The 12,921-nt window shown below is 49.4% G+C and overlaps 1 protein-coding gene across 4 annotated transcripts in view; it reads left to right on the top strand.

Annotated features, from left to right (window-relative positions):
* The window catches only part of ERGIC1 (endoplasmic reticulum-golgi intermediate compartment 1), a 99,611-nt gene extending 89,463 nt beyond the window's left edge, over nt 1-10,148 (top strand). For all 4 annotated transcript variants that reach the window (XM_031437801.2, XM_064480098.1, XM_064480099.1 and 1 more), the window contains one exon: nt 8,356-10,148. In XM_031437801.2, coding sequence (XP_031293661.2) covers nt 8,356-8,463 — 108 coding nt within the window. In that variant the 3' untranslated portion in view covers nt 8,464-10,148. The remainder of the gene's footprint in view (nt 1-8,355) is intronic.
* The last annotated feature ends 2,773 nt before the right edge of the window (nt 10,149-12,921 follow it).

Below are 12,921 nucleotides of genomic sequence, written 5' to 3' on the forward strand. Positions count from 1 at the left end.
AGATCACACAGCCAATAAATGGCAAGGCTGGGATTTGACCCCAAAACCTGCCTGCCTCTGCCACATCCCCACCCCCAACCCCTGCCAACCAGCTTGGGAGCCTCCATCTTCCAAAACAAAGGCTTTCAAGGATGTTCCAGCAGCAGGGCTTCCAGAAGCCACGGAGCCCTTTAGAGGACACCAGGATCATTAGATACAGCGACTTTCATCCTAGGAGTCAGAAGAAATATTATAGCAGGAATCAAGGAGATATTGTGAGCGTCTGTGATAAAATCACAGTCACGCACATGCAAACCATAAAAAAATTAGCAAACTGTCCACCTAAGACTAGCTGGCTGGCGGGGTGCAGGTTTTCCTGCTCGTCTCTAACCACCTCTCACTCATCTGTTTGGGCACCTGCAAGGATTTCCCATTGACAAAAGGCAGCAGGTGCCTGGGGCACAGGGTGCATAGGATAGTTAAAAAATAATAATAATACTGAGAGGAAACAAACTTAAAACTGAGAATGTTTTACCACTGAGATGTGTGAGTTGGGAAAAGAGCAGCTTGGTAGCTGGGCTGGGATGACAGCCCGTTCAGAGCCTCCATTCTCTCCTACTCAGTCTCCCCTCGATGTGTCTCTCCTCCCAGGACCACGGCTCCAGGAAGGCAGGGCTGGGTCTAAGTGTTCTCTGGTCTCCAGACCTGGAATAACATGGTCGATGAGAAGTAGGTGCGAACAGTGCGCAAGCACGTGGAGGGTGTCCACCTTGGTCCACATCCCCCCCCCAAGACAATTTCTGTTATTTGAGGAACAGAGCAGAACCTAAATTAGCAACACAGTTACTCAAGCTTGGAAATGTGTATAAAACCTCAGTTTCCATCCTTCCAGACGTTTGCGTGAAGCTGGTTCTTCCAGAAGGTTGTTTATCAGGGACAGGTTGCTCCACCTGGGTCTGAACACAGGTATCGCAGTCGGAGCAGAATGCCCTGGGGCTGGCTTTTCTAAGGCAGGTTCTGAGATGAACAAGGAATATTAGGATGGCATGGGCTCCATTTTGCAAACTGCATTTATATTTACAGCCACACAGCTTTTTATTTCATCAGCTTTGCTGATGAAATAAGGACATTTGATATGTAGGACTTAACAGAGCTGAGAAAACAAAATATAAAGAAGCCATCCATGCAGGAAGATGGGGACTGAGGGGCACATTCAGGATGGGGGTGGAGCAGAAGAAAGCAGGCCGTTTGCAGCCTCCCAGACCCGGATGCTCATCACCCTTACCGACTTGGTAGCTGTGTGACCTTGGACCAGTTGGTCCCTGTCTGAGCCTGTTTCCCCATCTGTGAAATGGAGGTCACCCGGTTTGCCCTAGTACTTGCAAGGATTGAATGAGAAGGCAGAAAAAAGTACCCTCTCAGGCATGGCACATAGTAGGTGCTGAACCTGGCACATAGTAGGTGCTGAACCAAGGTGTTTTTTCCCAAAGCAGGAGGTGGGTGTTTTGCAGCTGCAGCCATTGTAAAAAATGGCAGGGAAGGGACTCCACTCTCCCCAAAGGCCCCTGGACTAAAGGGTGGGAGTGGGGGTCTAGCAGGCATGACACCGTTGGGTGGAGACCACCACACCCTCTCCTTTCCCACCCCCACCCCACCCCCACCATTCCTGGGCCCAGTCATCAGCTTCCCTTCCGCGACGGCCCCCACCTCTGCCCAGCCACAGCTTCGGTGTTCTCATCCCAGGCTCCAGTCTGTCTGCCGCCAGCATCTGATGGGACTCCTGTTCATTATTTATTTCCTCCTACTGTGCCTTTTCCACAAGCTTTTCAAGCAGTGCTGTCTGGAGGAAGACAGTGAAAGAACAGTTTCCGCACACTTGCAGCGGCCCATCAGGCAGCCAGGCAGAGGTCATCTTGGTCCTCAGAGTGGACCCCATTTCACAGATGAGAGAAACTGAGGCTCAGAGAGATAAACTGGGTTTCCTGGCCAGGGTCGCAGAGCTGGGATCCGCCCCCAGGAGTGTTTACTCTGGAGCCCCCAGTCTCCCCACCATGGTGGGGTGTGCCTCGTGCTTCTCCCACTGAACATTATGGAAAAGTAAACCTTGGTGGGGAAGGGAGGCATTCGGGGTGATGGATTGGGAAAGCCATAGTGCTGGGGGAACAGCAGAGGGATTCAGCTCGCCAGCCAGTGTGGTTGGAACTCGTCCTCTCTATGTTATAAGGAATCAGGAGCCGTGATGAAAATGTCAGGGAAACAAACACACACACACATACACGCCCCCTCCTTTTCAAGGTAGACAAGCTGTCTTCACTCTCCCCATAGTGGAATGTCAGGAAGCTGAGGGACCCGCAGGGAAGAAGTCTCTGCGTCAGAACAGAGGAACTTTTTTGATGACTCTAGTGAAAAGTGACATGCGTCTCCCAGACTCACTGGGGCCTGCACATCCCATTGTCCTTGTCTCCGTTTCTGGAGCGGGGGCTGCTGACTAGAGGAGGGTGCGTGTGTCGGCTCAGCAGCTCTGATCGCTCATCCCCCACCCCCCACTCCCAGGGGTTGTCCCCTGCCTCAAAGCCGGGAGATACCGCAGTGTGGCAGAGCAGGGGACCAAGGGAATTGGCATCGAAGGTGTACGTGTGACACGGAAACTCTCACTGAACCCCACAGCAGTCCTGAGGGGTGAGAATTAGCCTTCCGTTTGTAAAAGTTAGGAAATGGAGGCTCAGGGAGCGATGGGAGTGGCCCCAACCATCCTGAGTCTCCTCCCCCGTGACCCCCTCCCACTCCTGGCTGACAGCCCTGTGTCAGGTCACCTTTGCCCCCTGCCAGGGACGTGGAATTCTCCTGCCCCTTTCTTTCTTTTTTTTTTTTTTAACATTCCTGTGTGTGTGTGTGTGTGTCCTTATTTTATTTTATTTTGTTTTGTTTATTTAGGTTCCACATATAAGTGATAATATATGGCATTTTTCTTTCTCTTTCTGGCCCACTTTGCTTAGAATGACGATCTTCAGGTCCAACCATTTGCTGCAAATGGTATTATTTTATTCTTTTTCATGGCTGAGTAGTATTCCATTGTATAAATATACCACAGCTTCTTTATCCAGTCATCTGTTGATGGACGTTTGGGTTGTTTCCATGTCTTGGCTATTGTAAATAGTACTACTATGAACATTGGGGTGCACTGGGTGTGTCTTTTTGAGTTTTATTTTTCTCCGGGTATATACTTAGGCATGATATTGCTGGATCACATGGTGAGTCTATTTTTAATTTTTTAAGGAACTTCCATACTGTCCTCCATAGTGGCTGATCCAATCTACACTCCCACTAACAGCATAGAGGGTTCCCTTTTTTCCATACTCTCTCCAGCATCTGTCATTTGTAGACTTTTCAATGATGGCCGTTCTGGCTGGTGTGAGGTAATCCTACCCCTTTCTTAAGACCCTTCCTTCCTTCCTTCCTTCGCTGTCACACTCACTCACCGACTCCTCATCCATTCTTTCTCACTCCTTTACTCAGTAAACATGTACTGAGCCAAAAGTGGGGCAGGTCCCTCTGCTGTCTCCTCTCCCTGGGGCGTCCAGGAAATCTAGGGTTGACGTAGGGCATTGAGGAGGTAAGAGGTGCTCCCCGACTGGTCGAAGACTGGAAACAGCCTCTAGCCTGAGGTGCCCCGAGGGACGTTCTTCATCATGAACACTTCTTGGTGCTCACCTGAGGAAGTATGCAGTCCAGGCGTCAGCTACTCCATCTGTAGAATGGGTCCTTGGAGGGCTTGGGACCTGAGCAACTGCAAGGAATCTGCCTGTGGTGCCTGGGACACCCTTGTCCTCTGCTTAAAAAGCCAGGTAGAGAGTGGAAATTGAGCAGGGCTCTGGGGAATAAGTGATCTTTTACCCATTATTCTTTTTAGAGTGGGTCTCAGAGAGGTTTAGAAAACTTGGATCTTAGCAACAAGGTTGGAGCCTGCCAGTCAACTGGAAGGTGAGCTTGGGTACCATCTTACTGAGCACCTACTAAGTGCTAGGCACTCCAGAGGCGTTGCCTCCAGTATGACAACTGGCAAAATAGGGGTGGTTTTCCCATTTTATAGATGAGAAAATTGAGGCTCAGGAAAGCTCTCCGACGTCCAGAGTTAGGAAGTGACAGCCAGGACTCAGCTTCGAAGGGCTGAGCTCTTCCTGCTGCCCCAGCCAAGAAGGGCACAGTGGGCTCCCAGTGCCCCGCCCCCTGCCTTTGCCGTGTGCGGTGAGGAGGGTCATGCCTCCCGGCCTCTGCACACCACGGAGGCCTGGTTCTCCCAGCTTTTCTGCGTGCAGAGCAGCAGGCAAGGGAACTCAGTGTCGTGGGCGTGATTTGCTGCGTTTTCTTCTTTATTAGTTTGCATTCACCTTGGGCCCCATACTCCCAGGTCGTGGAGACACCCAGTCTCCATCCTCCCTTCTGCCCTTCCGCCAGCCCTTTTATTGTGTGTTCTTAAGATTGCTTCAGCCTCCTAACATCAGTGGTTGGTCATTTCCCCTCAACTCACATCAGCCAAGGAGGCACAAACGTGGTGAAGCCGGTTTTCTGGCCACCACCAACGTAGGGCCGGAGTCCAAAGACAGACAGACCATCTGGGGCAGCCTCAGACGCAGGAACTGTGATCTTCTCAGAGTGAGGAAGGGCCATGACTGACCACCTTCTGGGGCGAGTCCGGATGTGGGAGCCTCCTCGTGATGAGGGTTTCTGTGGCCCCCATGGGTCGGAATCCAGGGAGTGCCACAGCCTGGGAGCACCACCAGACCCTCTCCTCACAGCTCCTGCCTCACCTCACACTGGTCCCCTCCTGTGGATGTAAGCAGGTTGGCGAGGCACAGGCAGGCCAAAGGCAAAATAATGAAAGCAGGGGCCATGGCAGCAGCAGGCGGGCTGCAATTTCTCTCAGCTTTTGAGGACCACCTCCTTCCCCGGAATGTGCCAGGATCCCACCTCCTTAGTTGATGGGTGACCAGCACCTTCAATAGATGTAGGCTAATGGGAGACGTGCTGCTGTGTTGGGTAACATTAGCAGATTTGCACGGGAGCTCCCTGCTGGGCCTCCCAAGCCTCAGGCAGAAGGTAACTCACTCTGATGGGGTCAGCTGCCTAGAAGCTTCCATGCTCCCAGGGCCTCGGTTTCCCCACAGCTCTGTGATGTCTTGTGTGCCTCAGTGTCTGTGTTGTCTCCCGCTCCAGGCCAGCCCAGTGAAAGGAGGCTTCAGTCTGGGTGCCAGGTGCGTGTGACTCATAGACCCCCTCAGGTCCCAGTGTGTGTGTAGATGAATATAGATATGTGTGTATGTGTGGTTATTTTTTTTATTTTTTTTTAATTATTTGCTCCATTGCACTTAAGTCACATTTTCCTATCCTCTGATCCAAGCTCTAAAAGCATTTTGCGGTATAAAATCTCTCCTCATCTGATCCACTCTACCAAAATAACCCAGCTCCCCTGCCGTCATCTTCCATGAAAAGTGGTCCTGTGTCATGGTCTGAAGCTGGCCGGGAGGGGCCTTGCCTGCTGAAAACACTTCATAATAATCCCCCCAGCGTCCCCCATCCTTCTGTCTCCCTGGGGGGCTGCTCGGGTTTCTGGGGCTGTTATTGCTGGAATGTCAGCTGCTCTACTTACAAGCCATCCATACAGACCTGCTCTGTCTGTCTTGGGCCGCACAGGCCTCCGCTTAGCTCATCTCGTGGAAATATCATTTTAAAAATAAACGCCAATTCAGTTCGCACTTCCCTTTTGCCTCCACTGTGTCTCCTGGCCTCCTCCACTTGGCACCAGGGGGTCCATTAAGGCGCTGCTGTCTCCCAGAGTCCTCCAGTGGTCCAGAGTCGGTGGCTGGGTGGCCACCCGGTGGGGCCTCCAGGGTGACCTCAGGGGCCCTCTGGGGCTGCCCAAATTGGCTTCTTTTGAGTCCTGTGGTCATTTAAGTGGCTCAGGGGAAACAGTGAGAGCTCTGAACGCATACAAACTTGACTCTGCCACACACTTGCTGTGTGACCTTGGACAAGTTATTTCCCTCTCTGGGCCCCACGGATACACGAGCAAAGAGGTACCTCCCTCCTAGGCATATGTGATAGGTGGTATTGGTTTTTATGAACGACATAAAGTATGTCTTTAGGGGAAAAATACATTTGAAATTTCTTTGCAAACCTATTATGAACTTCTTTTATCTTCCATCATCCGCGCTTTGATTCTTCCATGGCACCAAAAAGCAACTCAAAGGTAGGCCAGAAAATTTTGAGTAAAACATAACATCATCTTGCTGCACCACAAGGGGAGTCCTGACAATTTCAAAGCAAAGTCAGTCATTTGGCACGGTGGCATGTTTCACGCCTGGGACGCAGCAGAGTGCCACGTGGAGGGTGCAGACTTCAAAGTTTGGAACTCGGTTCAGCCACTAATGACTGTGGCATCGGATGAGTGATTGAGTGTCCCAGTGCCTCAGTTTCCCTGGCTGTAATATAGGTAGAAGCATGTCCTAGGGTTGGCCTGGGGATTCAGTGAGGTGGGAGGCATGAGGCATTTCAGACTGTGTGCCTGGCACAGAAGGGTGCTGTGTACATGCTGTCTTGTTGTGGTTCTTATCTTATTATGTGGCAGGAAGTGAGGAGTCCAGACAGACAGGTGGCCTCCGTTACCATCCCCCTACCACATTCGTAATCAGGGACAGTTTGGACCTCCAGAGGACATTTGACAATATTTGGAGACATTTTGGTTGTCCCAATGGGGAGGAGGAGGTACTACTGGCATCTCACGGGTGGGGGCCCAGGTTACTGTTGCATGTCCTTCAAAGCACAGGACAGCCCACAGCAAAGAATTATCTGGTCCCCAAAGTAAACAGGGCCAGAAGAAACTTTTCCCTAACACAAGTTTTCTTTTCTTTTTTTCTTTTTTTTTAAACATTTTTTATTGATTTATAATCCTTTTACAATGTTGTGTCAAATTCCAGTGTAGAGCACAATTTTTCAGTTATACATGAACATATGTATATTCATTGTCACATTTTTTTTGTCTGTGAGCTACCATAAGATCTTGTGTATATTTCCCTGTGCTATACAGTATAATCTTGTTTGTCTGTTCTACAATTTTGAAATCCCATCTATCCCTTCCCACCCCCCGCCCCCTTGGCAACCGCAAGTTTGTATTCTATGTCTATGAGTCTGTTTCTATTTTGTATTTATGCTTTGTTTGTTTGTTTTTAGATTCCACATATGAGCGATCTCATATGGTATTTTCCTTTCTCTTTCTGGCTTACTTCACTTAGAATGACATTCTCCAGGAGCATCCATGTTGCTGCAAATGGTGTTATGTTGTCAGTTTTTATGGCTGAATAGTATTCCATTGTATAAATATACCACAGCTTCTTTATCCAGTCATCTGTTGATGGACATTTAGTCTGTTTCCATGTCTTGGCTGTTGTAAATAGTGCTGCTGTGAACATTGGGGTGCAGGTGTCATTTTGAAGTAGGGTTCCTTCTGGATACAAGCCCAGGAGCAGAATTCCTGGGTTTCTTTTTTTTTTTTTTTTAATGGAGGTGCTGGGGATGGAACCCAGGACCTTGTGCCTGCTGAGCATGCACTGTACCACTGAGCTACACCCACCCACCCCGTCCGCCACTGCAAGCTTCCTGGTGGCACCCCAAGCCCCTCTCTCCTCTGTAGCACTTGCCTTGGTTGTAATTTTGCGTTGATAGGTAAGACTATTTGATGACTACTCATTCCATTGATATAGTACACGCTTCTGAGGGTGAGGCAAGATTTGTTTCGCACTCCAGCCCATCCAGGCCAGCGCTGCCTGTTCAGCCCACCCCAGACCTCTGTCACAGGCAGCACTGGGGCCTGGGCCTGTCTGACCCAGGTTCAAGTCCAGTTTTGCCACTTCTCGGTTATATGACCTTGGGCCCATGGCACTGCCTTTCCGAACTTCCATTCCTTCATCTACAAATGGGATTGTAAATATCTGATAACTTAGAGTAGAAGGTAAGACTGCCGGCTCCGGGATTGAAGACATGCCTGAGTTCAAGTCACAGCTCTGCTGCTTACTCTGGAAATGGAGTTACCTATAAGCCTCTGTTTCCCCACCTCTGAAATGGGTCTGATAATCCCCTTACTTTCAGAAGGTTAATATGAGATTTAAAGGAACTGATAATGATTACTTTTGTTATTATTTAATTCATCATCCAATGAATGGGGTTTTTTGTGCCCTGGGTGTGTTCAAGACCCCATGGGTTACTGTGGGGGACACAACAGGGCGGAGCGTCTCCAATTGCTAAGCTCGTCATCTCGTGACTTGGGAGAGGTCTCGCCTGGTGCTTCTTCCAGTGCTGACCTCTGACCTCCCCTCCTTTCAGATCTGTGCCATCATTGGCGGGACCTTCACCGTCGCCGGCATTCTGGACTCGTGTATCTTCACAGCCTCGGAGGCCTGGAAGAAGATCCAGCTGGGCAAGATGCATTGACGACCCGCCCGGCCTGCTGGCCGAGGACCCAGGGAGACCATCAGCCCTGCCTCCAGTGCCCTGTCTCCTCCTGCCCTCTGTCTGGCCTGGGATCTGGCTGTGTCCCAAATTGGGGGTGAGGGGAGGGAGGGGGCGGCTCACAGGTTCGCAGCTACCTCTTTTCCCCATGTTTAATTTGAGATGAATTACACTGTCTGATGTCGTGGTGCCCCTTTCTTTCCCTGAGGAGCCCCAAGACCAAGTCAGGCAAGGAAGGCTTGGGGGTGTTGGGGACCACTCCTGGTAGAACTACAGTCCGGTTCCTCCTAGGGGAGCAGCCCAGCATCCACGTCGACCAGCTCTCAGCCAGGCTTTGACAATCTCGCAGCCCCCACCGTTTGGACGCACTAATCACTTGGTTTCTCCCCTGGGCAGCCAACCCGCAGACCTGGGCTTTGGACCAGACTGCCCAAAGGTACTTCCCACACGGAGCCTTCATCAGAGAATGGTACCTCCCAGGCAAGCCCCTGAGATGTGGCGCTGGAGCTGGAGCCCTCGCTTCTGCCCGACCCACAGCCCAGGCCTCCCTCCCCACCCCTTTCTTTTTCTCCCCAGAAGCAGATGCCCAGTTGTTGGCAGCAACTGTGTAGACTCAAGTCTGCCCACTGGATTTCCCCTTCCTCTCTTCATCTCATTTCTCTGAACCCCCCGCCAATGTGCCTCAGCCCCCACGCCGCGTGGCAACAGCATTGCTTGGTGGAGGGGCCGCCTGTGACTGGGAAGTCATCCTTTTCTGCGATCCCAAAATAATCATGTCTCAGCCTCTCCCAGACGGCTGCCATCAGGCCCAAGGCCTTAGGTGTGGGAAGCAAAGCAGACCAGCCCTTCTCCCCTCTTGGGACGTCCACCTGTGCTCCCCAGGGTGCACAGTGCTCGGACCTCTCAGCAGCCCAGTTGTGGTCCGTTTGGCCCACTGAACTCCCCCATTGGCTGGCCACACACCAACTCATTCCTGGTCCCTGGGGCAGCTCCACTGTCTCCCCACTTGCTCTTGGGTGGGTCCCTACCCTTTTGCTCCCCCTCACCCTTCCCCTTTAGGCTTGAAAGGGAGGGGCAGTGGTCCTGCAGGAATTCTACCCAGGGAATTTGAGGTATGCCCTCCCATCCCAGGGACAGAGGCGCCCACCTGTTTCCCATTTATATCAAGATTGTTTGCATACTTTTGTAATTAAGGGGAGTGTCCAGTGGAAGGCATTTTTTATCTATATGGATGGCTCAAGTCAGCCATTTGTAATTTTTGGCTCCAAATTCCAAGTAGAAAAGCTTCCCCTTTTGCATATGAGTTGACTGATGTGAGTGTAAACTGCATTTGGTTATTTCTGGTATTTGTGCCCACTCAGACGGGTTGTTTTTTGCATTCTGCTCCGCAGTTACAGAAAGGAGCCCCTTGGGTGTGTGAATACGTGTGCCTGTTGGGGGTGGCAGGGCAGGCTGGGGAAATGTGTGGCATGCACATGATCTGAAATTCTGCTTTTGTGCATTTAAAAGAAAAAAAACTCGAGGACATAGGGGATGTCAGTTTCCTATGGAAGAGACACCTCTGACCCATTGTTCTTATAAACAAAATCTCAAGGGGGAAAAAAATGTTTCTGTTCTTTCCCCACTCGTTGGATTCAAATAGATTAAAAGGCTAATTTTCAGAAATACTGCTGTGTGCTGCTGTCCAGTTGATTGAGGCTGGAGGCTGGGATCACAGTCAGAATGGAATTTCCTTCTAGAGGAGAGAAACTGGGAGGTGTGGAAAGGTCTGTGAGGATGACCAGAAAGTCAGGACCCCTTAGATTCAGTCCTTCCTTTATTGAATCCCTACAGAATGTTCCCTGATCTGCTACTTGGCAGTTGTGTGGCCTCAGGCCAGGTCCTTAACCTCACGGGGCTGTTGCAGAAATTAATCTATAATATACTGAAGTAAATTACACGGGATCATAGCAAGCTCATGTATGCAGCAGAGTGATACCTGGTAAGTTTTCAAAAATGGTGGTTGTGCCCTAAAGGTGTTCCCAGAGTAAAAGATCAGCATCAGCTCTGAGAAAGGGGCTTCATTGGGTATTTGCCAACCTGCTGCCCAGTCCTTCAAGGCTTGGGAACAGCACTGGAACAGCACGGGCGTGGATGAACACATGAGGGATAAACGTGAGAGCAAACCAGTCTGCAAGAGTCTTCACTGACCCTCCCCTTTCTCTCTCTCCTTTTTAAAAATATTTTATAAGTTTCAGGTATATGGTATTAGTTCAGCATCTGTATACACTGTACACACATCTGTTTCTCTTGGGGGAGGTAATTAAGTTTACTTACTTTTTTTTCTTTTAATGGAGGTACTAGGGATTGAACTCAGGACCTCCTGCGTGCTAAGCATGCGCTCTACCACTGAGCTGTACCCTCCTCTCCCTGATCTCGCTTTCACATCCTGTGTGATACTGGAGTTACACTGCAACGCTCAGAGCTCACAGTCAAGAGCACATGCCTGCTGGTCGTCAGTTACATGTGTTAGGGCCAGCTTTGCTACACTGTAGTGATGTGACTCACTTAACGCATGAAATACGGTTGAAAAATGAAAGAATCTAGCAAAACTGAGTTGAATACTTTGAAGAGACCTAATAAAGGGGAGTTACCATCCCCTCCTCAAAATGCTACCAAATTCAATTCACTGAAAAAAGTTGAGGGCGGGAAAGTCCTGGAGGATTCTATGTTCACCCTGAAAGCATGTTAAACTCTCACTCCATGCTAAAGAAACCAAAACCCGGAACCTGGGGTTGGCTTATGTAAGGACATGGTTTATGCAGGGAAGATGAAGGAGAACTCCAGCATTCTCAATGAGAAAGTTTTCTCAGTGAAAAAGCTTTGCTTCAGGGTCAAAAGATCGGCCAATGTGTTTTGAGTTGACAGAAAACCTTTAAGTCATGTATGTGTCATTTTTTTTATGATTTCTCCCTTGGAACAATTTTTTCAGTTACCTAACCACATGCGGAGTATAGTGTGCGTATATGTAAGGACCTTGGTGGTTCAGGCAGAGATGGCTTCTCCCGGGGAGGTGTTGCCCCTGCAGAGGAGGTGAAGTTGGAGAGGGGCTTCAGTGAGGAGAGACCCTCACGTGCCGAGCCCACACTGCCTGGGGTGGGCAGGGGGCCTGTGAAGCTTGGGAAGAGGTGGGGTGTAGCCATGGGGCTGATAAAAGGCAGCTGTATAGTTAGTTTTTATGACTAAATGTCTCAAGCTCAGTTTTGGTTCTTGTCTGAAACAAAGATACACATTTTCTCAATGTGGCAGGTCACTCGTGTTCCTAATCCCTTCTTAAGCTGGTTCATTAGCTGCTCCAGCAGATAGAGGCTGAGGTCCAGGAATGCCAGGGGGAACAGTGTGGAGAACATTCACCCAAGACCCTCCTCCCCACCCCCAGCAGTTGTCTTCTGTCAGTCATGTGTTGATGAGGCCATGCACTTTATTCTGACCCAAAGAAATTATTTTGGTCTCAACTCGTGTAGTAATAGCTACGAATGACTGGGCCTTCTCCATGTTCAGGCCTCGTGTTTCTCAGTCCTCACAGCAATCCTACAAGGCTGTTCCCTCCTTTTTAGGAAGCAGAAAACAGAGATGTAGGAACTTATCTCAGTCACACAGCTACCAGGCGGTGATGCTGGAATTCAAACCCACGTCCGCCTGACTCCAGTGTTACGAAGAACAGTATGGTTCTGCCTTCCTGCCCACAATCATCTGTGTCAAAAGGGTGAACTGACCACCCACCACCCCCGCCAAAAAAACGAGGATTTAAAGTAGTGAGGGTACTTTTTTGTTTTGTTTTCTTCCTCATAAAACAGCCTGCAGAGGAAAGCTGAGTTGAACATCGGGGCTCTTTAACCATTACAACACAGTTTTAATTACACAAATAATACATGTTCATACCAATTGGAGGAAAAGCACAAAAGAGCAAAAAGGAAATAAAGGAAAATTAAACTCACCCATAATCCCACTAATCAGGGATAATCACTTAATATCTTAGCGATAGGCTTCCATCAACAAAGTGGATCATGCTCTTAACGTTATTTTGTAGTTTACTTTTTCGCTCACGTAATAAATAGACACTTTTCCATGTTAATAACTGGATCTCCTCATCTTTATTGCCAACAATAACCATATTGAGTATCTACTGGCAGATCAGCCTCTGCTCCCATCTCATTCAGAACCTGTTTTCTCACCTGTAAAAGGGACAATTTCAAGGGTTGTTTACCAGATTAAATAAGGTGATGTTTGTAAAGCTGTTAGCACAATGCCCGACAGTAAATGCTCAGCCTAATATGACCAGCTGTGATTATTCATCCCTTTAATACATAATAATTTCTACCATTACTTAAGTGCTGACTTTGTGCCAGTTATTGTGCTAGGGGTTCACTGAATCCTGACACCAAACTGATAAGGTAAGTA

The sequence above is a fragment of the Camelus dromedarius genome, chromosome 27, assembly GCF_036321535.1.
Source record: "Camelus dromedarius isolate mCamDro1 chromosome 27, mCamDro1.pat, whole genome shotgun sequence".
In the NCBI taxonomy this organism is placed as follows: Eukaryota; Metazoa; Chordata; class Mammalia; order Artiodactyla; family Camelidae; genus Camelus; species Camelus dromedarius.